The 25,149-nt window shown below is 57.1% G+C and overlaps 1 protein-coding gene across 1 annotated transcript; it reads left to right on the top strand.

Annotated features, from left to right (window-relative positions):
• The first annotated feature begins 13,790 nt into the window (after positions 1-13,790).
• Chga (chromogranin A) lies at positions 13,791-25,136 on the top strand. The gene is made up of 8 exons (XM_046440612.1): positions 13,791-13,921; positions 14,603-14,649; positions 16,770-16,863; positions 17,635-17,703; positions 19,646-19,744; positions 21,086-21,466; positions 22,111-22,595; positions 24,669-25,136. Exons 1-8 carry the CDS (start codon positions 13,876-13,878, stop codon positions 24,750-24,752), a joined length of 1,305 nt encoding a protein of 434 aa, XP_046296568.1. The 5' UTR covers positions 13,791-13,875; the 3' UTR covers positions 24,753-25,136.
• Positions 25,137-25,149: the final 13 nt, after the last annotated feature.

Below are 25,149 nucleotides of genomic sequence, written 5' to 3'. Positions count from 1 at the left end.
GTAGAAGCTGTCAGTGGATGACATCGAAGATGGAAAGAGACACTTGATTTGCACCTGCTTGGTTTAGTTATTGTGATCTGGTATCCATGGAAACTGCTGAATATTGATACTCAAAATAGGCAGCTTTTCTCTGTGCTAAGAGCAGTGAGGGAAGGGGGTGCTCTGCACTTTGCTCCCCAACAGAGGCGGCAGGTTCCTCACCCACCCTGTTCCTTTCTCCCTACCAGGGAGCAAGTCCTTCAAGTGCAGTCAATGAATAAAGGACATACAGAAATCAAAGGTCCAGCTGGTTTCTGGGGTGCAGCAAATGCTACCCATCTTAGTTGTGGAATGAACGAGTGAGCGAGTGAATGGAAGGTGGGTGTTGTCTGATCAACTCAGGAACAGGCAGGATTGACCTGTGGGTAAGTGACCTCGGAGCCGTCCTCTGGGAGGGCTGGGGAGGGCAGGCTTAGTCATCACCTCTTGCTTTGGGCTCACACAAGGCTCATGGGACCAGACTGGGTTCTGTTTGAGATGAGGTCTAAGTGGTGAAAAGCTACAGCTTGGGGTCAACCCAATCTGAGCGAACTGCTGACTCAGCTGCTGCCTTGCTTTGTAAACTTCAGCAAACTCTTAATTTCTCCAGGCCTCTGTGCTTCTCTATGAAGTGGCCTGACAGTGTCTACCTCTCGGGGATGTTCTGCAGGTTGAACGGCCCCCTGTGCATAAATGTGCATTTGCCACTGGGAAGGAGATCGCACTGTCTTCCCCAGAGGCTCTGTGGAGCAGGAATGATAGCAGGTCTCTTCTTTCAAGTGATTCAGATCCACGAACGGGAAAGTCTTTGTAGATTTTGAGCACTCACAGCATGGCTTGAGTGGCACAGAGTCTAGGGAGACCTGGAACTTGGAGCACTACTGGGACAAGCTCCCCAGCCAGGAGGGAGGGGACCACGAAGCAGGAAGACCCCAGGAGCCTGGCAGGGAGCTCCATCCACAAGCCAGGTGCACACAGTAGGACTGCGTGGGGTCGAGACCTGTGCCTGACTGCCTCCATGTGCCCTTGGGTAAGTGGTTTAACGTCATGGGGCCTCTGTGTTTCGTTGGTGGTGAAGGTGTAGCACAGGTTGTCATGAGGATGAAGCCCTGTCGAGGGCTCAGCCAGTCCTGGGATGCAGGAAGTGCTCAGTGAACGTGGTTGCTCGCACTTCTCCATCTGACTCCCACGGGCTCTGTGGGTCCAGGCCTCCTGCCTCAGCTTGTCCCATCTTGTCCCATCTTGGTGCAGAGTTTAGGGAGAAAATGGAATAGAAGGAGAGCACCGTTTAGGGCTGACGTGGCCTTATGTGACAGGTTGTTGTCACACAAGACAGGGACCACCCTTACGCCCATTTCATGGCGGGGATCCTGCCCAGCTGCTGCCAGGACACATACCGGCTCTGTCTGTGTGCAAGGCCTGTGCTCACTGGCCTCTAGGATCCTGTTCCTGCTCTAATTGCAAACACTCTAACTCCCAGAGCCGAGAGGGAAATGCAGACAGAAGCCAGGTGGGTGCTTGGGCCCAGCCTGCAGCCCCATCCCTAGTCGTGCCCAGTTTCCACCCATCCTCTAAGCCCTCCACTCTCCACTATGACCCCTTGTTTTGGGGCAATCTCCAGGGCTGGTGGCCCTGGAAATCTCTCCAGGAAGCTGGGACAGGGGCAAGAATTGCCAGCTTGGTCTGTGCAACAGACAAAAGCATTATTAGGTAATTGCATTTGTCCCTTATCTCACTCTGGGCTTTATTACTTCCCGGGGGAGATGCTGTAACCACGGCTTCTCTCTGCAAATTAAGCCATTCTCCTGCGGCTGAAGGACCGCTACCAGGGGAGAAGTGAGGAGTGGTGAGGAGATGACATCTTCAGGCAGCAGGGACACCCTGTCCCTAGACTCAGGATGTGCTGACAGGCCCTCGGTGGCTCCTGGGAGCACAGCCAGTACCTTGCAGAAAGAGTGCTGGATACAGAGGAGGAAGCATGACTCTGGTTCACCCCAGGCTTTCTGAGGGATGGTGGAGACCAGTGCTAAGCCTCTCTGGTCCCAGGTTCTTCGTGGGTCAGGTAGGCACAATTGCTTGCTCCCAGGAGGATCAAGCCAGCTTGAGACTGGGGGATATCTACATCTCATCCCTGTGTCCTTGTGGTGGACTTTTTAAAGAAAAAATAGATAGCTTTACTGCCCTTCCTCTTCCTGTAAGGGACCATAGGTGATCCATGGAAATAGTTCCCTACTCTCTTGACCCAGAAATCCCACAAAATCATGAAAATCAAGAGCTCAAATCTTTGGGTCCACTTTAAGAACACCCGAGACACTGCCCAGGCCATCAAGAGTGTCCATATCTGAAAATCACCAAATATCTGCAAGATATCACTTGAAAGAAACAGTGTGTGCCATTCCAGCATCACAGTGGTGGGACTGGGAGGTGGGCCCAGGCCAGGCGTGGGGCTGGGCACAAGGTTGGTGGCCCAGAACAAGAATGCAGAAGTTTTACTGCACCTGCTTAAAAATGCAGAGAGTTCGGTGGAGTTGCAGGGTTTAGATGTAGGTTGACTAGTCTTGGAGCACACCCAGGTGAGCAAAGTGCCCACATGTGCCACACTTACAGAGCTCAAGGCCGATTACCCCATAGATGAGCTCCTGCCACACAGAGCTGGTCCTCACTGAAGAGGAACAGATTATTCTTTTTTTTTTTAAGAGAGAGAGAGAATTTTTTAATATTTATTTATTTTTTAGTTTTTGGCGGACACAACATCTTTGTTTGTATGTGGTGCTGAGGATCGAACCTGGGCCGCACGTATGCCAGACGATTGCTCTACCGCTTGAGCCACATCCCAAGCCCCGGAACAGATTATTCTTGAACCATAAGAGGAGGTTGCACAAAGAACCAGTCATCCCAGAAGAAACGGAGGAACAAAAACTTACAGCCTGGGAGTAAATTCAGCGTCAAAGAAATGCAAATAAAGTTTCAGAAAACAGCTTTATTGACATACACTTGTACAATTTTCAATTGTACAGTTTGGTTAGTTCTGACAAGTGGGAAGCCATCACCCAGTGAGCAGATCCAGCTCTCCCAAGACTCCTTCTTGACCCTTTGTGATCCCTCCCTCACTCCACATCCCTCCCACCCCCATCCTCAGGTAACCACCAATTTGCTTTTAATTAGTCACTATAGGCTCATTTTCATGTCCTAGAATTATAGATAAGTGGATTTATACAGAATATGCTCTTTTGTGTGGCTTCTATTGTGAAATTCATCCGTGCTGCTCTGTGTACCAGTAGTTCGTTTTCATTGAAGTAATATCCCATTATGTGGATAGACTACAACTTCCATTCACTTACCTGCTAGGATATATTTGGGCTGTTTCCACTTTGGGGATATTGTAAAAATAAAAAGCTTCAATGAACTTTCATGTCATGTGTTCAGATGCACTCATTCCTCTTGGGTGAATACCTCGAAGTAGAATGGCTAGGCCATATGGGAGGTATAAGTTTAATTTTTAATTTTTATTTTTATTGTCAATGGACCTTTATTTAATTTATTTATGTGTTGCTGATAATCAAATCCAGTGCCTCACACATGTTAGGCAAGTGTTCTACCACTGAGCCACAACCACAGCCTCTAAATTTAATTTTTAATGACACCAACAAATTGTGTTCCAAAATAATTATATCATTTTACATTCCCACCAGTAGAACAAGAGTTCAAGTTCCCCCACACCTTCACAAGCACTTGGTGCTCTCAGTCTTTCTAATCTAGACTTTCTAATAGGTGAACAGTGGAGTTTCATTGTTTTAATTTGCATTACCAAAGAACTAATGATGTCAAGTATCTCTTCAAGTGTTAATTTTTGTTACAGTTTTAAAAATGTTTTAATTCTGTAAGCAATACATATCTGCTTTAGAAAATACCACTAAGTATAAAGAAAAAGTTTTAACACCCGCAATCCCACCACCTTAAATATCTACTATTAACATGAAGTATGTCTCTGCACATTGTTCATGTATGTGTGTGTGCACACATTCACATGAGGAATCAAATCACACATGTGTTCTCCACTTAACTGTGTATCATGAGCATCTTGCCATGTCCACACATTTCTAAAATATCAATGAAAATACCTGCAGAACATTCCATGGTGTATACATATTAATTGTATTAATCGATCCCCAGAAGCTGGACATCTGAAAGTTTTCCATCTGGGCCTTTTTGTAAACAATGTTGCAATGAACATCTTTTGTATCCACATTAGCATACTTGCTAAATATCTGAGTCAGAAGGCTTTTTTTAAAGACTTTTAAATTCATTTGTTGACATGTTTTGGTTACTTTTCAATCTGAGTGTTTTAGCCTGGGTAAGTGACACCAACACATCTCTCCCTTCCATGCTCTGGATCAACAGGACAAAACTTTTCATTCATTCATTTACTTCATCATCATTTTTCCTCATCATCATTAACATCCCCCCATCTTCCTCTACTTCTTCCTCTAGGGTTGGGATGAGGGGGACCCTGGAAAGCCTCCTGACTCAGCACCCTCCGTGGTCTCCCTGACACTGAAAAGTGAGCCTGACAAAGAAGGCCCCTACTGTGCTGTTTACCACTGCTTCTCCAGCACCAAACGCAGGCCTGGAACATAGTGTGTGTTGGATAAACCCTGTGGAATTAATGAATAAATAAATGACATAGCAAATGGTCACTGAACTGTTTTCTTTTCACAAAGCCTCTCTCTGGGGCAGGGAATATTAGCTCCAACTGGCAGATGAAAAGACTGAGGCCCGAAGGGCTTCAGAACTCTGCCAAGGCTGCAGAGCTCTTGGCTCAGAGAAGACCTGGGTCCCTAGGCCCCTTTCCCAGCCACTCTTTGCTCTTCATTAAGAGGAAGGCTAGGCAGATCCCTGGGGTTCTCTCTGTGTCTTCCATTCTCCCTTTCTGTTAGCAGAGAGGCCATTAAAGACAAGGTGACCTCTCAAAGTCCTGCAACTCCAGGAAAAACAAGACTGAGACACAGCTCTCAGTTTTTGGTAGGAATTCTCTGATCTTAGGCATTTATTATTTAGTGGTATTCAATCCTCTGGAAGGAGATCTCTCGCTGGGATTGCAGGATAAGTTGGTCGAGTTGCCTAGGAAGGTCTTCATCCAACCACTGGTCCTGAACTACTTGTCCTGAGTGGGAGAACTGGGAGCAGAGGGGTGCTGTGGCTTCTAAGTCCCCTCATCAGGGGTGTGGCAGCATCCAAAGGCCTCTGAGGCCCTCCAAGCTGAAAGGATCTGATTATGAGGTTCATTCTGTAGCTTTAGTTGTCCCCAAAGCCTCTTGCTCAGGCACAGTTCTTCTCTGGAAAAGTTGATGTGTGTAGAATATAATTCACCGTTTACATTTAGGGCCAAATGATTCTCACCGAGTGATTTATAACAGAGAAAGCTGAGAACTTGTTAGTCACCTCAATGTACAGGAGCAGATGAACAGATGTCTGGATGTCCTTCTAAGATGGGACAGGATGTCACAAGCAAAGCCCTCTGAGTATTATCCGTAACAAACTGTCTTCTGAATTGGAGGTAAGAAATGTCCTAGATTGTCTTGTTGCTTTAGAGGGCTCCTGGGGGTGTGGGAGATGACTGGTGAACCAGAAGCCATCAGGTCAGCAAGGAAAGGGATCTCTGAGATAACCTAGTCCCAATCTCTCCCACCATCTCTTTTGACATTATAAAAGAGGAAAACAGACCCATATAACTGAATTGATTTGATGAAGGCCATCAAGTCAGTAAGAGTTAGAGCTGGCACGAGGTCTACAAAATGATGCAGAAGAAGCTAATTCCCTCCTCCTCCACGGAGTGCGAGGGCTGTGGTGGGGACGCACATCACTCCTCTGTTCTCCAGTTCTGGAAGTGGAAAGCGTCTAACTGCTGGAAATATGTTGAAACCCCATGAATTTTGGGGTAAAAAGGCCAATATTCTACTTAGTTTTTTATGTAAACATTTAGAGTTTAAACAGCTAGAAAAAAAGGGCATAGCTTAAAACTAGGGTCTCCTGGGATGTAGACAAGTCTCCAGCCACCGCCTGCGCTCTCCCTTGGGTGATGTTTCAGCACCACGGACAGCAGTCCACAGCGCGCCTGCGCCATGCTCCACCCGCATCAGGGCCAACCCACGGAGCAGGGCTTCAGAGACTCGCCTTTACCTGAGGAGCCAGCGTGAACACTTTTTACAGGGTGACACACAGATGTGGGGTCCCGAATGGACCCATCTCCCCTCAAACATCCCAATAGGCCCCCCACCTTGCAAAAACACCCCACCATTGTTCTCATGGGTTAAGCGATTTTTAAAAAGTAGTCGGGTTCCTATGAATGCAGAGTCCGGACTGATTTGAAGCAGTGTCTTTCCCTCATGAGTCCTGAAATCTATTTTGCATGCCAGTCGCCAGGGCAAAGGGTGATAAGCAACCTGTCGGGTGATGGCCAGGGCTACGCCATCTGGAGAGTGGAGAGAGAAGGGGGCTTGGGACTGATCAGAAAATGCCTCATTGAGTGGAGATGGCGGAGCCTTGACGGTTGGGAAAGTGGGAGCTGAGGCATTTTGGTCAGGAGACATGGGAAAGAGGGGGCAGGGGTGTGCCTGGCACCTCCAGATACCAGGGGAGGCTGGAGGAGTCGGGACAGTGGGGGGATGGCATGACCTAGGCACAGCAACCGGGGAGAGGGGAGTGGGACTGGGAGAGGGGAAGCCAGACATCCAGGAGGTGACCGCGTGGAGCACAGCTGCGGCAGACCTTCCTGTCCTTTCCTTAGTTCCTTTGCCTAGTCACACCACCTCACCCCCACGTGCTTGGTGCCCTGTCCCCCACTTGCCTGCATTCCACACACTGCAGAGAAGGTGACTGAGGATGTCCAACACGGGGGCACCTCCTGCTGGGGTGCAGTGGGGAGCTGTGAGCAGAGGGAGGGAGCACTGCGGTGGGCCAGGCGGAGGAGCAGGGGACCATTCTTGGGCAAGTAAATGGTGCCAGGTGGGCACCTGCACTGACCTGGGTCCAGGCAGGAGGAGGACCCCTGTGGGGCAGCTGGGGAGGCAGGAGGGAAAACAGTGACCCACTGCTCAGTCTCTGAGCTGGGGACCCAGGTGAGGGCTGGGAGATTCAGAGGAAGGAGGCTGTCGGCTGATGGGCTCTGAGATGCCATTCGGCAGAGAACGAGCAGTGCCCAGCAGTGCCTGCAGGGCCATCCCCCGCCCCCCGGGAGCCCCTTCAGGCCACTCAGTTCTCCCCAGTTACCTCTCTGCCTGGGCTCCTGACCCCCTGCTACACTGGCTGGGAAAGGGCAGGGCCTGAGGGCTGGGGGCACCTGCTACCACCATCCCCTCAATAGGGACCAGGATCAGCACCCCTCAGTCCTCTAGGAACAGCTTCTCCTTCCTGGGCTCTCCTGCACAGGGAGCTCAACACAGCCGTGGGAGACTCCATCAGCCTGGACATCAGCCACCGATATGGACTGCTCTCACTAGGGCCAGACCTGACACCTGATAACTCCACGCCCTTGCAGGAGCCCAAGGAGGCCGGTGCCACCATCCCTGGCCCTGTTACTTAGATGCAAAGACAGATGCCCTCTCAGAAGCCGAGCTGTCCAGTCCTGCTGACTCTGGAGCTTGCAGGACCTGGGTCATTTGTCAGCCAAATGGAACAACATAAACAAGGGCCACACCAGAGCACAGAACCTGGGGGAGGAGGGAAGGGACATGCTGTGGAGGGGTGGGGGCACTAACAGGTGCTGAGCTCCCCCGAAGGCCGAGAACTGGCTGTTGCCTTCTGTTAGCTCCCGCGAGCAGGCTCCGCGTGCCGGGCACCCAGTGTTGGCGAGACGGGGTTTTATCAGTTAAGTTCACGGTAAATCACATAAGAAGCACTTTGGTCATTTTTATAGAACAGGAAACAGAGACTCAGAAAAGTGACTTTTCAAGGCTACACAGAGTAGTAGGCAGAGCCAGAATTTAAAATCAGTCCAAAGAGTAGCTCTTTCCACCTCCTGAGCTGCTTCCGCCAGCCAGCAAGGGCTGTGGGGACAGGGATCACCCTGAAGTCACTTGGTGAGGCCTCCCTGGGAGGCTCTAGAAGTCCACCTTCAGGTTTTCATGGAGTTGAGGGCCTAGGGCCTGGGGCTGGGCAAGGGGTCCTCCTCCCCAGAGACCTAGCTGCCTGCCCCTTCTTAGACGCTCCTTTGACCTGTTCCCATGCAGCGTTGACCCTCCTCCTTCCCCACCACAAGGCCGTGTCCCTGCAGGCAGGCCAGCCACCTCGCTTCCTCTGCCCTGAACCTAACCCCACCTGCCCCCAGGCCCGCAGCTCCCCGTGTTCCGGTCCATTCGGCGTGACGCCGGAGCATGCGTCACCCGTGCGTCACCCAGTGGCTCTCCTGCAGCACCTTCCATGCGGGGCCTCTGCAGGTGGACCCCCAACACCTCCCTCTGGGATGTGGGAGTTTCTGATCCTCGGGTCTCGCCCTAGAAAACATCATGCTCAGGGGGAGGCACTGCTGTGGGTCCCCGTGGGAATGTGGCCCTGTGGAGTGGGACAGGAGTGGGGCACGGTTTGGTCCAGGCCTGGTCCTTCTTGCCCACCCACTGTACCTTGTGTCCTCAATGAGCCAGTCCCGGGGCCCAAGGCTTGGTATATGGGCCTCCCCGCCTCTCCCATAACCCACCCAGCCAGGCCCTTGTCCATCCACAGAGGAGGCCTGGAAACCGCTTCGTTAGATTAAAGCAAACATCTGCCAAAGAAGAAAAGCAAAACCTTAATTGGAGGCCCCCGGGGTGTTTGCAGAGACAGATGGGAGAGGATCTAACGAAATCACCTTGCACTGGCCTCTGTGCAGACCTCAGAGATAAAGCCGCATTGCCCGGCAACCGGGCTTTCCACCTGGAGGCCTGATAAGGGGCTGGCGGAGCTGCACGTTTGGAAAATATGATTTTGTGAGCGGGGCCGAGGGCATGTTGACGCTGCTGCTCAACGCCCCAGGCCCCACTGTCAGATAAGCAGCTGCCACTTTCCCTGGGGGACCAGCAAGGGCTGTCCCCTAGGACCCCGTGGCAGGGCCTGCCTACGTGAGGCATCCTGCACCCAAGCTACAGGAACAGATGGGCAGACCCTGGGGTCTGGTTCTGTCACCAGAGGCAGCAGGAAGCAATGGCTTTCTCTTGCCCTCTCTGACTCTGGTCCAGGCCCCCTGGGACAGCATGGAGTGTTAGGACTGCAAGAACTAGCCGGATCAGATGCCGTACCCCAATACCCCATACCTCCTGGGGCTCCTCTTCTCCCAGTAACTCCCTGATCTTTGGCTATTTCCTCCTGTTAGCATCTGCTCTGGAGTTAAAGCCAAAGTCCTCACCGAGGTCCATGAGGTTTGGCATCTGGCCTAAACAGTGCCTCATCATCTGCACCCAGAACCTAGCTCACTCTCTTCCAGTTGCCTTGGCCTTTTTGCTTTACCTCAAACCTGCCACAGGGCTTTTGCACTGGCTATTCATTTCTGAATGGCTATGTCTGCTGGGAATGTTCTTCCTCTATGTATCTGCACTGCTCTCTATCTAGATGCCTAACTTAAGTTACTGTCTCCTCGAGGCCTACCAGACCACTTACTCAGTGAGGCCCACAGCCTGTCACCCAGGGATTCCACAGCTCCCTACCCTACTTAGCTCTCTCCTTTTCCCACAGCAACCACCAACTTCTAACCTACTGTATGATATACTTATAGATTATGGTTTACTCCTTGTCCTCTGTTTCCTAGTACCAGCTCCAAGATGCCAGGAAGCTTGTCTCTGTTCTTCACTAGCATATTCCAGGGAGAACAGAGCTGAAACGCAGTAGGTGCTGTTTGTTGGATACAGAAATGCCTCCTCTTCCCAGTCCTGAAATGGCTTTGGTTGAATTGGTGAAAAAGAATCTGTGCTCAGAATGCACCTCAGCCAGGTCACTGAGTTGCCCTAGGAAATATCTGGAGCCCCCCACCCTGAGCCTCACCACCTTGACCTTTGTCCAGGAAGAAAACCCAAGGCTGGCGTCTGATGAGCTTGGCTCTCATCCCGGCCCTGCTATTAATTTTCTGTGTGACTCAGGACAAGGCACCATTCATTTCCAAGTCTCCATTTCCTCTTTTGACAGGTATTAGCATTTACCCCTTTATCTAGCAGCAATAAGCTTTCACATTACAACTTTTTCACATTACCACTACAGCTTGCGGTCAAATCCCCCTCGGCCCCTTCTTAGCTGTGTGGTGTTAGGCAGTTTAAACAACACCTCTGAACCTCCACCTGGTAATCTATGCTGTGTGGCCCTCTTGAAGGCTTTCACGGCTGAGCTCTTTTCTAACTTCTGATGCAACTGCTCTCATTTGCCTCCTTATGGGAAATCATGGGACAGTGGCTACTGAGGGGCACTTGGTGAGTTGCCACAGTTCTACCCCAGAGAGCTCTCCCCGACCCTGGAGCCTGGGCTCTCCCCAGCCCCTCCCTGGGTTGCTGCAGCTTGGTTGATGTGAGGCCTGCTCGGTTTCCCAGCCTTGAGGGTTCCGTCCTCAGCCCATCCTCGCCTTTGGGCCTCTACCTTGGTCAGAGGCCTGGCAGAGGCCAAGCGTTGATGACACTTGCTGGGTAGGACAGGGGTCTAAAGAACCATCTCCAAATTGACAACCAAGAACCGTGAAGCCCGGAGCCAGGGACAGAGGGGAAGTCTGCGGGAGACCAGACCAAGAAGGGCTGAGGCCTCAGGACACGCAGCTCCCCGTGGCTGCGGGGCCAAGGACCTTCAGACACACCCCAGGCACAGCCGGAGCTGGGAGTACCTGAGCCTGGGTTCCCTGGGACACAGATTTGTGGAAGAGGGGAATCCCCAGAAGAGGAGTGGGGAGGACGTGAAGCACGGCTACGGCGAGCACACGCTGTCACTGAAGCGCGTGCCCTGAGCCACTCACCAGGAGAGACAGCTCTGACACCCGGAGACGCTGCAAAATGGTATAAAACAGCCGTCCTCAAAATGATGCCCCGGGTGGGGGGAGCTGCAGTGAATGCCCGAGACACTGCCGAGGGCTGCTCCTGGGGGCATCCAGATCTTTCTGTAGCCCCTCCCCCCAAACATCATATGGAAAAAGGCTTTGGGTACAAAAGGGGTGATCCTGGCCGTGGGAAGTGGGTCAGACCTTTGACAGAACCAGGGGAGCTGGGCAAGGTTCTGGGTGCACCTGCTGGAGTCGGAGTAGCTTTGGGGGCAGCCCTGAGTCTGCAGTTCCCCAGGGAGGCACCTGGGCTGCCTCTGGGTCTCTCTCTCATGGTGTCAGCATTCTGGGGGCTGCACATGTGAGGATCCCTCTGGAGTCCTGGGGGACCAGCTGGTGGGGGCTCTAGTGCCCTTGTTCCCGGGCTTGGTGTCTGGAGAGCTCCAGGCGCAGCAGTTAGATGGGTAGTGTCTGCCCCTCAGAGAGGCCAGGACACCTGCTCCCTGCTCCCTGCTGCCCGCCCCCCTGGGCAAGAAGACAGTCCCTCCTGCATCAATAGAAACAGCAATTATTTTTGTCATGGTAAATTAAACTTTATATAAATTTATGATTTGATCATTTTGAGGAGCACAGCTCAGTGGTGTCAAGTACATTCCCATAATTGTGCAACCGACATAGTCTCCAGGACCCTGTCATCTTCTGCACCCACAGAACATGAACTCCCTATCTCCCCCACGCCCCAGGCCTGGGCAACCACTATTCCCTCTGCTGTATGTGAATCTGATCAGAGGTGACATTTTGCAAAGTGCCTCAGTGTGCTTCTCACTGTCCAGCTGTGGCTCCTGGACGCTGTCGCCTGGCCTGCCAGTCTCGTTGGTCTCTTACTTGTTTATGAAATAATTAAAAATGTTGCAGAGGTCTGTGTATGAGATTGCTCTTTATAACAGCAAAAGCACAGTATCTAGTACGTGCTATCAATCAAGTGCATGACACCAAGCCGGACTCCATAGTGAGAAACAGAGTATACCTGTCGGAAAATTAGTTACATTGCAGTACACAAAAAATTGTGGCAGACAACAACGCTCATGACGTGAGTAAATATTGATGGTATGATGCTCAGAAGGAGAGGCCACACACCTGCACACATTCACATCATCAGGGCCAGGGACCCTTGTTCTTTCATGGCTCGGCTAAAGGCAACTCAAATTAATGAAGCAGCCTCAACAAAGACCATAGAATAAATGCTTTAAAATGACTGATGCTTGTCTCTGGGTGGTAGGAGCACAGGGGATTTCCCTGTATTTCTCCGGATTTGAGATGGAATACACGTTACACTTCCCCTGCATTCTCCAGGTCCCTTGTGCCCTTGTACTTCATTGCCAGCACTTGCAAAGGTGGGTCTCTCTCCTGGAGCTCTCTTTTCCTAGGCACAGCAGGCCCCCTCTCCCCAACTCCAAATGTCACCTCTTGGGTAAGGCCTCTTCAGTCCTCTCCATTTAGATGTAACCCTGCCCCTCCCGAGCACTTCCAGCACCTCGAATCCTTCCTTACCCATTGCCTGTCTTCCTCCTCTAGACATGAACCCCTGAAGTTCATGGGCCTTTCTGGGGTTGCTTACTGCTGTATACTCAGGGTACAGCTGAGTGCTGTTTTAAGGTGTTCTAAGCACACAGCAGGTGCTTAACCACTGCTGAGTGAATAAATGCATGAATGGGGTCATTTCAGTCCAGTTTTTCATTTAGGGACAGGAAATGGGCACAGGTATGGAGCAGAAAACAGCAGCAGAGGAGGGGCAGGAAAAAGGAGGGGCTCTGGAGGTGGCAATCAGTGCCAAACTATCACCCAGATGCAGGTTCACGGTGACACTGGCCTCAGGTAGCACAAGGTTCCCAATTTGGCATCCAGGATGAGAGCAGCAATATGGCCAGAGAATCGAGGGTCCCAGGGCAGAAGGAATCAACCAGGAAACAGACCTTCCCCAAAACATCCAGGTTCCAGAATACAGCTGGTGGCAGCAGCAGGAAGGTGCTCCCAAGAGCCGGCCTCTGGCTACAGAGCGGATGCCACACAGGACTCCTGTGTGGGCTTGACATTAAAAACCGGAGCCCACCCGGCCCTCACCACCAGCATAAAAGTGTCCAACAGTGGCCGGGCCCAGGAGAGGGAGCCCCCAGTAGCCGCTCAGGCAGAGTCCCAGACCCACTTCAGCCTTCAGCCAACGCACGTGACTGTCATCACTGAGTCCCGCTGACTGGGCCAGAGCGCGAGGCCCGCGGCGCCGGGAAAGCAATGGCGAGTAACCCTCATTCAAGACCAGAAACACACAATCATCAACGCGAAGGCACAAACTGGAACGCCACAAGGAGGCCTCCGGGACTTCCTGGTGTTTTGGGGAACCCTGGGCGATGACCGTGCCTCAGCGGGTGGACGCGGGAGAAGGCACGCGCGCAGGGGGAAGCGCAGGAGCCAGCCGAGCACTGGCAGTCACCTCAGTGCGCACAGCGGAGGAACGCGAGGCTCAGACTCGCAAAGTGACTTGCTCATGGACACACAGCAAATCGGTGGAACCGTCGACAGGTGGAGGGCCACCTGAGCCCTGCCGGGCCACCTCCGGGTCGCAGCCAGACCCACCAGCGCCGGAGGCCAGGGGCCCGCGAGGGGTGAGGTTGGAGGTGGAGCGGGCTGGACCCCGGGGGTGGGGAAAGGGGCAGGGGGCGGCCCCATGACGTCATTTCCGGGGGGTGGCGGGTATATAAGCGGCGCACACGACTCAGCTACTGCTACTGCAGTGCTCCAGCCGGCGCGGGAGGCTCTCAGACCGACCGACGGACGCTCGCCGAGCGCCCCGCCCGCCGCCCGACCCTGCCCACGCCGCCGCCATGCGCTGCGCCGCCGTCCTGGCGCTCCTGCTCTGCGCCGGGCAAGGTGAGCCCCGGCTCGGCCGAGGGGCCCCGGCTCCCCGCCTGCCCCGGGTCCCCGCGCTGCTCCGCGCGTCCCCTCGGCGCGCCAGGTTTCAGCACCGCGGACAGCGCCGCCGCCTCCTGCCCGCCGCCTCCGCCTGGCCGGCAGCGTGGCCTCCGCCCAGGCCCGCTGGACACCTGGGCTTGACTCCCAGCCCCACGGGACAGCCCCCGGCAGCCGCTCCCGCTCTGGGCTCCGGCCTCGGGCGCGTCCGGGCCCCGCGGGCTGCGCGCCTGGCCGGCCAAGGTCATTGGGGGGAGGGGGCGGGACGGCGCTCCTCAGCTCCCCCCTCCCTCTGCGTGCTGGCCGACTCCTGCCTCTCACAGTCCCCTCCCCAGCTCTTCCCCTCCGTCTGGGTCCCTCCCTGTCCCTGCATTCGTCCCACCCGGGTCCCCCGGCTCTGCTGCTGGTGTTGCCATAGCACTTGCCTCCACGCGCCTTCTCCAGAGCAGCTTCCCCGGGGGAGAGTCAGGGCCCCTCAGGGCAGCCTCTGGGGCCACCTCCTGGGCAGCCGGGCCTCTCATTTGGGTGGGGACAGTTTTGACGGGGAGTGCTGGGTGAGTGGCCCCCTCTGAACTCAGTCAGGAAGGACTGTGCTCCCCTGGGCACAGGGGAGTGACCCCGGTGCTCTCTCTTTCTTTCCAGTCACTGCCCTCCCTGTCAACAGCCCTATGAATAAAGGGGACACCGAGGTAAGGAGGGGTGTTGGGGATGCCCTGGGATGGGGGAGGAGGTTCTGGTGGATACCTCGAGGCCAGCTCTTGGGCAGCTGCAGGAGTGAGTTTGGCATACAGCCAAGAGCCAGCACTGCGGCTGCTGACCTGAGGACAGCTTGCAAAAGAAGATATCAGAGACGGCTCACTCTCCCTGCTGTCCCGCTGCGGGGACTTCCCCAGCGTTCTGTGAGATTGGCCATGTGGCCAGAAGGGGCCTGGGTCTGTCTGACGGGGCCTAGGTGCCCGGTCGGTCGTTGTCCTGGCGCCTGCATCCACAGGCCTACCGTGGGCTGCTGGTGGCCTGGCTTGGTCGGGTTGTCCACAGACCTGCAAGGACAGCTGTCACCTGCCTGGCTCTGGCCTCCCCTTTGCTCTCCCTCTCTCCCTCGCCCACCCAGCTCACTAGCACCCCTCCGCTTCATAGGTACCTGGTGCCCCCAAGGGCCACAGTGGAAATATTTGGCGACGGTGCCAACTGGTCCCTGCCAGCTGGGGCTGATGGTGGAGGCCACCCAGGGAAGGACTTGGGCGGTTACCAGTGGGGGTTCCTGTGGCAGGAGGAAACACTCTGCACCAGAAGCATGCTTGGAGTTCATTCCCACCCGAGCCAGGGCTGGATTTCCAGTCTCCGGTGCTCATATCTCCACTTGAGCATCAGAGAAATGTCTACTGTTCACTTAGCAGGGCCCATTCTCTTCAGAGGCTACAGATAAAACCAAAAACATTTCAACTTCAAGGTGCTCAATCATGTTTCCTTTTTTTCCAGTTGCACAGGGGCCAGAATTTAAACCTCGGCTGCTCATTTAGCTGTGCAACCTTGGAAACATTCCTTAACTTCTGAGCTTCCCCTTTCTCCCCTTTCCCTTGAGGCGAGGTGTGTAGTACCCAGCACATGGTCGGTCCTCAGAAAATAGCCACTGTCTCCCTACAGCTTCCCTTTTAGACCCCTAGTCCTCTGGGACCCCTGCCCAGTTCCCTCACAGACTGGTGGCTCTCTGATATTCCCAGTGCGAGGTCAGGGTCCAGGCTGCTGGGTGCTGCTGGCTAGATCCCGTTTGGGGGTCCACTCTGGTCACTGTGTCTTTCCAGCAGCCCAGGATCATGAGCACAAGAGCAGCCGGTTGAGACCTGAGTGTTCCCTGGGAGGTGGTGACTGCACCCGCTGCACAGCGCTTGCCAGGATGCCATCCTGCACCCTTGGGCTGGTTGCCTTGGCATCCCATAGACAAGCCTTCCACCCCCTCACTCCCCACCAGTGTTGCCTCAGGCAGTCTGACACCTGCTTCTCCACCAGCTCTAGGCTGCTGAAGCAGGTCTGAAGCTGTGAATTCCACCCTGGTGTGTGAGGCACTTCCCATTTCATAGACTGTTTCCCATCTGTGCCTCATTACCCTAGAAGGGCCATGGGGAAGACATTCTCACTCCTACTTTCCAGATGAGGGAACTGAGTCTCTTAAGCATACTTGCCTAAGATCACACAGCTAGGATACCACACTACAGTTGGCACCATCGTCAAAGATCGTCCAGTTATCAGAGGCTTAGATTGCCCCAGCATCTTGCTGGACACTGCTTTCAGGTATAGGCTGCTATTGGCCTTGGATGGGTACCCAGATGTAGCTGATCTGTGCCCCACATCCAGCTGTGCCCCATGGGTAGATGTGAAGCCAGACTATGAGGCTGATAGTGCCTCCATGTGACAGCTCTGAGGACATTGAGAGTCACACCTGGCAGAACCAGGGGAGGTCTTTGTTCTCCTCTGTGCAGTCTGGGAGGACTTCCTGGAGAAGCCGGCCCTTTGGCATCTGCAGGAGCGCAGCACTTTTGTAAGACATTCTTCTAGTTCCCAGAATCAGTTCCTCATCCTAGGGAAGCAACCTTGGAATCGGCAGATGCCAGCCCCCCTGATCTACCCTGGAGGGGCATGTGCTGGCCTGGCCATGCAGCTGGAGGGCCTGGCCCAGGGCAGGCACCACCGGAGGGTTAGCATGGCTATTACTATTGGACAAGGGCAGGGTTGTGCCCTGAGCCAGGCCTCCGTGGACTCGGGGCCGAGCCCCTTGTGAGCTGGCCCCAGCACACCTCTGCTCCCCTCCCAGGTCATGAAGTGCATTGTCGAGGTCATCTCCGACACCCTGTCCAAGCCCAGCCCCACACCCGTCAGCCAGGAGTGTTTGGAGACTCTCAGAGGAGGTAGGGCCCGGCCTGGGGAGAGCGGCCACCTCCTGGGCTGGGAGGCGCGCGTGGCTGGGGTGCAGTGTGTCACCCAGTGAGGACCTGCCTGGGCCGGTACTGTGCTGGGGTGTGAGGGGTGGGCGAGGAAGGGGTCACAGCCTTACGCTCCTGGAGCCTGTGGGCTAGCAGAGGGGACAGATTGGTCACTTGACTCCTGGGCAGAGTGAAACCAGGACAGGAACAGCAGGTCCGGACTGTGAGCTCCCTGTGGGGGGGTTCTGGGTGCTTTCCCAGGGTCAGAAAGCGTCTGGCCCCTGGCGGTCAGCATGCGGGTCTGTGGTGGCTGAAGGGTGCCGTGGGGCCCGAGGAGGACCGAATCTTTCCCGCCATCAAGCCTTGGCCAGCTGTTGGGTGGCGCTGTGAGCATCTGGGGAGGGGGCTTTGGAAGACCCGCTGGCCATCCAGAGGCGGGCAGTGGAGGACGGGCACTGGGGTGCAGAGGAGAGGACGGGATGGGCAGAAGCTGGAGCAGGAGGGGTTAGACACCGGCATCCCCAGGGCCTGCTGTCCCTGGGCTGAGGTCCGTGGGGACCCTGCCTGACCTTTCCAAGGTGCTGGAAAAGTGATGGACGGCTTGGAGGGGGGATAGTCTCCCAAGTGTCATCTCGGGATGTGATCTGACTGGCCGCTTGTCGGGGTTTCCAGAATAACTCCTTAGCACTCAGCTGAACGCTGATCTCCTCCTGACTGTTCTCTGGAAGCCACCTGTGATTGTGTCCTTCCCTGCAGATGAGCGGATCCTGTCCATCCTGCGGCACCAGAATTTATTGAAGGAGCTCCAAGACCTTGCTCTCCAAGGTACGCTCTAGTCACCTTACACATAATTCTGGGTAAATCCCATCAATTGAGAATCCGAAAATTGGGGAGGAAGGTTGGCAAAGGTCCTCTGGGGCACTCAGTTACTTGTTTTCAATTGCAGGGCAGCAAGGTGGGATCCCCTCTGCCACCTGGTTGAATTTGTTACTGATAGCATTTAAAGAGATCAAGGTTCAGAGAGGTTGAGTGGCCTGTCCAGGGCTACACAGTACACAGGAACAGCTCTCCGAATGCCACCTGGCCTCTGGAGTTCAGCCATCTCAGGAGGTTGCTTTCAAGGCTAGAACGCAGAGAGCTTTCCTTTTCCTTTCCTCTGCAAACTGAGAAGCCAGCTGTTCTCAAGGAGAGAGGAAGAAGGGCTCTTTCCCCTGCGAGCTTCTCTGCAGGGGCAGTGGTGGCGGCAGGCAGGGTCTTGTCTGCCTCTGAGTGGGTGGGCTAACGCTGCGCCCTGGAGCAAGCCCCATCTCAGAGGGCGGTGGCTTCCCAAGACATTAAGAGTCCACAGCTCCTGGGAATGGGTGGCTGAGAGGTGGCCAGTGCCTTGTCCCTGAGGGCGACCTGGCAGAGTGCTGGGCTAGAGGATTAGGCTCCCGCCACCCCCAGAGGTGGCCCCTTCAGCACACTGGACCAGTCTCTGGCCGGGCTGCCCCTGGCTGACTCCTGAGAGAAGGGCCCCTTGACTAGAGCAGGGCCATTGGCACCCTGGGCACCAACCCGTGGGCTGCTGTCTGTGAGCTGGGCCTCCCCTCCCCACCCTCCCTCCCTCCCCTGCTCCCCCCAGGCCTGGGCTAAGGCTGCTCCAGCTCGGGAAGGTGCCCCTCTGAGGCTGCTGGAGCAGACGGGCCGTGAGAATGGAGAGGTCAGATCTGGGGAGGAAGCAAGAACACAGCCCCCCAGCTCACCTGCGCCCTTCTCTGGCTGTCCCCCTGGGAGGCAGGCGCCAGCGGTGAGGGTGCCGGGAGGAGGCGCGTCCTGGCCCCAACGACCCGGGCTGTGTCGGTCGTCATGGGTTCCTGGCTCAGGTTTCCAACTAAACCTTAAATATTTTAACTAAACGATAAATTAGAGATTAAACACTGACTAGCTAAAGTTCTGTCATGAAATATAACGTCACCAGAGGCTCTTAAAGGGCAGCGGGTCCTGCATACCCGCACCCGGGCACGGGGCCCATGCGGTCGCGGCCGTCCACCCTGGTGCAGCCTCTGCCCACTCCCCCACGTCCTCTAGGCCCCTGTGCTGTCCTGCGGCCCTGCCTGTCTTGGCACCTGCCATGCGGTGCCCCATGTGTAGGTGACCCAGTGAGGAAGTGGCCCCAGAGCCCTGGGACTCACACCTTTCTGGGCCCAGGACTGCTCCCTGGCTCACAGCTGTCCCAGATGTCCCCATAAGGGCAAAAGCCATCTCCAGCTGCAGAGCTGACCCCGCAGAGGGGCCAGTGCCCAGAGTGAGGCATGGGTGTGGGGACGGGTATGGGGACAGTCAGGGCGGCTGCAGCAGCTGGGGCAGTGCGGGGACAGGGCAGGACGGGTGTGGACCCCCGCGGCCGACCCTGGCTCAGGGCAAGCAGGGCTGGCTTCTCAGGGGCCTGGGCTGAGAGCACCCGGAGGAGACGAGCGGCCACTGTTGCTCCAGGTGCCTGAGCTTCAGATCCTGAGGGTCCCTCACTCCCACTCCTGTCCCTGCAGCCCTCTGTCTGTCAGGGCTCGCTGTCCTTTCCCAGAGCATCATCCGAGTCTGCGGAGGTGGTGTGGCCGCCCGATGGCCCCAGACGAGGGTGGGGGGACCAACCTGCCACCCCTCGCTGAGACCCCTCGAGGTCTCACTGGGCAGGCCTGACCCGCCCACTCCACATGGGGAAGTGGGGACCTTCGGCCTCCTGGACCCACAGAGTGGACCCAACGGGCCTCTCCCTCCTCCTCTCCAGGGTCCAAGGAGAGGGCGCAGCAGCACAAGAAGCACCGCAGCTTCGAGGAGGAGCTCTCGGAGGTCCTCGAGAGCCAGAGCGGCGAGGCCAAGCCCCAAGGTCAGTGCCAGCCCTGCTGGCCAGAGCCGGAGGGGCGGGGCCTCCCCAGAGCCGGAGCCCCTCCTGCAGGCCCCGGGCGGCAGCTCCTGTTCCCCTCCCCAAGGTGGGCTGCACACGGGTGGTCCACTGCACAGCTACGGGTCCTGGCCACGGTGTCCCACTGTCCATCCAGGTGCTGGGGCCCTAGGGGGGAGTTCTGTGGCCTGGCAGGTGGATCCACCCAGTAGCCCCTGTGCAGAGCTGGCCCACCCCTGCCCTCCCAGGATTTGGTGGCTCATTAGAGTAGCCAGTCTCAGGAGGGTGCGAGGAGCGGCCGGGACACCGGGGAAACAGGGTCCTCATTCTGGAAACCAGAGCACTGGGTGGGTTGAGGCTGCCGTGGCTCGGCCGGTGCCAGGCGGTTGCTGTCCTCCCACCTGGGGAGCCACAGGCCACCTGCAGAGCGCTGCTCTTTCATGGCCATAGAGGAGGCCCGTTCTAGGAGCCGGGGTCCCAGTGGCCCTGATCTGGGGCTGGGAGGGAGCCGGCAGGTCAGCCCAGCTGCCCCGAGCCTGGTCCACACTGTCCACCTGGCGCTGCTGGGTGTGGCTTGGACCCCCATCCTGGCTTCACGGGAACAAGTCTGGGTTGTCACGCATGCCTGCCCTGGCCTCGGAGGGACATAGCGTGGCATCCAGGTGTGCACCTGTACCCAGAGCTCAACGTAAGTGACCCTGAGGTGGCGTGTGGGGGCTGGGAGTGGGCTTAACTTGTGGCCTGCAGCCTGTGTGGGCAGTGGACAGGCTGCTTCCCCTGTCTGCCGCTCAGTGTGTCCTGTGGTGTGAGCACGTGCCCAGCCCTGGGGACCTGCCAAAGCTCAAATGATGGAATGCACCTGGGGCTGCCTTGCTCAGTGGCGCTCACTCTAGCAATGATGGGGGCTTTTTGTCCTTGAGAAAATCCCGAGGAACTGAGCACTTTCACAGGTGCGGGAGACAGAGGAGCCCCATATGGGGGGCAAAATGGAGTCCCAGTCATGGCGCCTCTTACATAGAGAGGTTAAGTGGTTTGCCCAAGATCACACAGCAGTTCAGCCAGTGTCCTAATTCTCATTTCAGGGTCTGTTGCTTTTTGTTTTGGGTTTTATTTTTATTTTATTCACATCCTGTTTTAAGAGGCAGAAATAAAAACCACAATCCAGGTATACTCAGATCAAGCCCAGAATGGAGGAGAACCCTAACTCTAGTCTCGGGCCGAGCTTCCTGGAAGCCAAGACACAGGCTGACCACGACCACAGGTGGCATCGGGGAGGCCCCAGTACAGCTGTCCTCAGGGCCTAACTTCACCCTGTTGTTTTTGCAGAGGTGACAGAAGAACCATCCTCCAAAGGTGCTGCAGAGAGAAGAGATGCCCAAGAGGCAGAGCCGAGCCCCGAGTCCCCAGACACAGCCAGGCCCCGGGCCTTCCCTGAGCCTGGGCAGGGGGACAGCCAGGCCCCTGGAGAGGAGGCCCCTAACACCCAGCCACCAGCCAGCCTCGCAGGCCACAGGCGCTCAGGCCCGCAGGCTGTGGGGGACAGTGAGGGCCCCTTCCGTGGCCTGAGTGCAGAACAAGGGTCGCAGACAGAGGGGGAAGAGGAGCAGGCGGAGGCGGCAGAGAAGGCTTCCCCGGAGGAGGAAGGCCCCACTGCAGCATCTGAGCCCCAACAGAGCCTCGGCTACAAGGATACACGGAAAGGCAAGAGTATGTACGACGGGGACCTGAACCAGCGTGTCTCCGGGGGTGGGGAGGGAGGGAATCTCCTCCTTAATCTTGTTCCGTCTTCATCACAATCCCGAAAGGTAGGTATTACGTCCATTTTCCAGATGGGCAAGTGGAGCTCAGAGAGATTAAGTAATTTTCCCAAAGTCACACAGCTAATTTGTAGTAAAAGTGGAAATTCCAACCCCAGTTTGCCTGACTTCCACACTATTCCCTTCCCCTGTTCCACACAGCACCCCCCTGGCCCAGGACGCAAGAGGGGCTTTGCAGGGTGGGTGGCCAGGCTCTGGGAACAGAGAGACAGAATGACAGGTGGGAGCAAGCTGATCTGGGGTCAGCATTGTCTTCCGTGATGGGTCAGCTGACTCCCCGGCAGCCCCCCGGGGGTAGCCCGCTGGGCCAGGGGCTTCTGGGCTAGAGGAGGAGCCAGCTCTGGCCCCCCACCCCGGACCTCTGAGGGGTCTTGACGGGCAGGGCATCAGGGTGGCCCTGCCCTCCATGTGGACGCCGTGCAAAGGCGCGACCCTGAGAGCCAAGCCCGTGGCCTGACCGTGGCCCGCAGAGGCCACTGGGCGGTGGGACGGGGAGCTGCTGGCCCTCACCTCCTGCTCTGTCACCTGCTCCAGGTCGGTCTATGGCTCTGGTGGTGGATGGAGCCCCGAAGCCAGGGGCTGAGGATGCCCGGCCCCCCGAGGGCAGGGGAGAGCGGCCCGGGCAGGGGGAGCAGGAGGAGCAGCAAGAGGAGGAGGACGCGGCAGGGGCCCCCCGAGGCCGGGCCGGGAAGAGCGGGGAGCAGGAGCCGCGGCCCTCCAGGGAGTGGGAGGAGGCCCCGCGGTGGAGCAAGATGGACCAGCTGGCCCAGGAGCTGACGGCGGGGAAGCGGCTGGACGGGGAGGATGAGGAAGACGACCCTGGCCCTGACCCCGACCGCTCCATGAAGCTCTCCTTCCGGGCCCGGGCCTTTGGCCCCAGGGGGCCTGACCTGCAGCTGCGCCGAGGCTGGAGGCCATCCTCCCGGGAGGACAGTGTGGAGGCGGGCTTGCCCCTGCAGGCCCGAGGCTACCCCGAGGAGAAGAAAGAGGAGGAGGGCAGCGCCAACCGCAGGGCAGAGGTCAGAGCGGAGGTGGCTACGGGAGGGAGCGGCCCTGGCCAGGCCTGGGGACAGCTGCACTCGGACATCACTGCCCCCTGCAGGGGACCCAGACCCCTGGAATCTAGACCCAGAGGGGTGCACAGCCAGGGACTCTCAGGGCTGGGGGTGCCCGGGCTCCCAGCGGGCACCTGGGGAACTGCCCACAGCTGGCAGGAGGCCTTCGGCCCGGCCTGGGAGCTGCTGGGCGCCCTGGGGAGTCTGAGCAGGTGGGAGAGTGACAGGTGCAGCCTGGGCTTTGGATAGAGAGCTTGGGGACAGGGGGCAGGACCGGCCTAGGGGTCCAGGCCCCGGCCATGTCTTGGCTCCCAGGAGGCCTGGGTGCACCCTCTTCCCATGATGGCGGAGGGGCAGGGTAGAGCCCGCTGGCCCTCGGGGCCTGTGTGAACGGGAGGGAGACCTGGCCTCTGCCCGCAGGCCTGAGCCAGCCTCTCCCTGGCTCTCGGCCCTGGGCAGGTGGTGGCCCTCCTCTGAGCCTCACGTCCCCACCCCCTTTCTGCCCACCTTGGCATCATGACTAGACGTCCATGCTGGGAATTGGGCCTCCCAGGGCCACTGGGATGCTGAGCATGTGGCCAGTGCACAGCCGCCCAGGAGCTGGGTTCCCTGTCAGGCAGGCAGTGCCACCTTGGGCTGGAGGAGACCCTGGTGGAACCTGATTCAAGCCTCAGTGCTCTGGGGACCACCAGGGACCAGAGCCCTCACCCCAAGCTTGTTCTCAGCCCACCCAAAAAGTAGGGGCCCTTCTTTTGATCCTGACCTCCCTGGGCCTGGGTCTGGTCTTGGTGGTCTGAGAGAGAGACGCTCCTTGGCAGCTGGGGCTGGAGGGGCAGGTACCCGTGTCCCCAGGACTGGGCGAAGGGCCAGGAGCAGCCCCACCTCCAGGACAAGGGGAGCAGCCCCAGAAATGGCAGAATAATGAGGTACCAGAGACTCTGCCAGCTTCCGGTCTCCACAGGCAGAGGGGGCCAGGGGCCAGGGTGGGGCAGTGGGGACCCCTGAGTCTTGTGGTCAAGGTGGGGTGGGGGCCTCCTCCCCATCCAAGGGTCTTAGAAACCTCCGCATTGGCTGCCTGTCAAGCCAGTGGCTCAGGCTGGGGTGTGGATCACACGTTTGACACCAGCCTGGGCAAATTCGTGACAGCCAGTTTCAAAATACAATTTAAAAAAAAGGTGGGGGTTGGCTGGGCATGGCCAGGAGTAAGCACTTGCCCAACACACATGGCCCTGGGCTCCACCCCAGCTCTGCAAAAAAAGAACACCCCAAAAGAACGAACTCACCCCCCAGGGCCCCTCAAGGTCAGGGGGCTCTAGGTCCCCATTTCCAAGGCAACAGTTGTCAGTATCCCATGAACTGGGCCCAGGTGGGCCGTGGTGTGGGACCTTGGAAGTCCACCCCCAGGGCAGGGGCAGAGAGGTGGCTTCCTAGCTAGGCTCCGAGTGGGGTCTATGCTCTTGGTGTGTCCTGCTCTGAGAGGACTAGAAGTTCTGGGACATGGGCCCCAGAGCAGGGCTCAGAGAAGGGTCCCTTGCTCCCCTGAACCACCCTGGCAGCCGGAGCTCAGGGTCCCCCTGAGGTCAGGAACAGGCCCAGCCTTAGCAGGTGGACATGGGCATCTGTCAGTGTCCAGCCCGTGCTGCAGTCCCCACGGCCCCCTCAGGTATGGAGGCTGTAGAAGACAGTCCCACGCCCAGCCTGGCCACCCAGAGAGCTGTCGCCCATGGTCTGGGCCAAGGGAGGGTCCCTTAAGGGAACCAGGGCTTCATGGTCCACGTACCCTGAAAGAACAGACTCCGCCTGCGTGGACCATCGAGAGGGAGCAGGGCTGCACCCAGGGCCTCTGCTTCCCACCTGCCCGCTGGCCCTCAGGCAAGCCCCCAGCGTGGTGCCACGTCCCCACGGTGCAGATGAGACTCCCCGGCAGAGCCACCTGTCCAAGGCCATGCAGCCAACCAGCAGCCACCAGTCCTGTTAACTGTAACATTGATCCCACAGCACAGGCCAGCTCCCAATGACCCTGACCTTCTCTCCTAGGACCAGGAGCTGGAGAGCCTCTCGGCCATCGAGGCAGAGCTGGAGAAGGTGGCTCACCAGCTGCAGGTGCTGCAGCGGGGCTGAGGCGCCGGCCAGCCAGGGCCCCTGGCACCCGTGGGCCTGGCTCTCTTGTCCCCTCTACAGGTCCTGCCCAGACGGCCAGGGCGCGGCTTCCGGTAGGGAGGTGGCCTCCGGCAGCCCAGGCCCGGGCCACCCTGCCGCCCCCACGCTCCTTCCCCTCCCTCCTGCCCCGCCCTGGCCTCCTGTGTGGAGTGGCCAGGGCTCTCCACACAGACCTTGCTCTCTGAACACAGGCAGCTTCCTAGAAGCCCCTCCACGTTCACAGCCCCGGGCACAGCGGCAATAACTTCTGAGCTTTCGGTGAAAGCTGAAAACTCCTGACTAGAATACGTTCTGTATAAAGTTCATCTAAGGAAAAATAAAACCTGCTCTGGGCTCTTTCGTTTTTCTTTGAATTTTT

This window comes from Marmota monax, unplaced genomic scaffold (genome assembly GCF_021218885.2).
Source record: "Marmota monax isolate L192 unplaced genomic scaffold, Marmota_monax_Labrador192_F-V1.1 WCK01_AAM20220418_F8-fsc00017, whole genome shotgun sequence".
NCBI classification, from domain to species: Eukaryota; Metazoa; Chordata; class Mammalia; order Rodentia; family Sciuridae; genus Marmota; species Marmota monax.
This window is presented reverse-complemented; position numbering and strand designations above follow the sequence as displayed.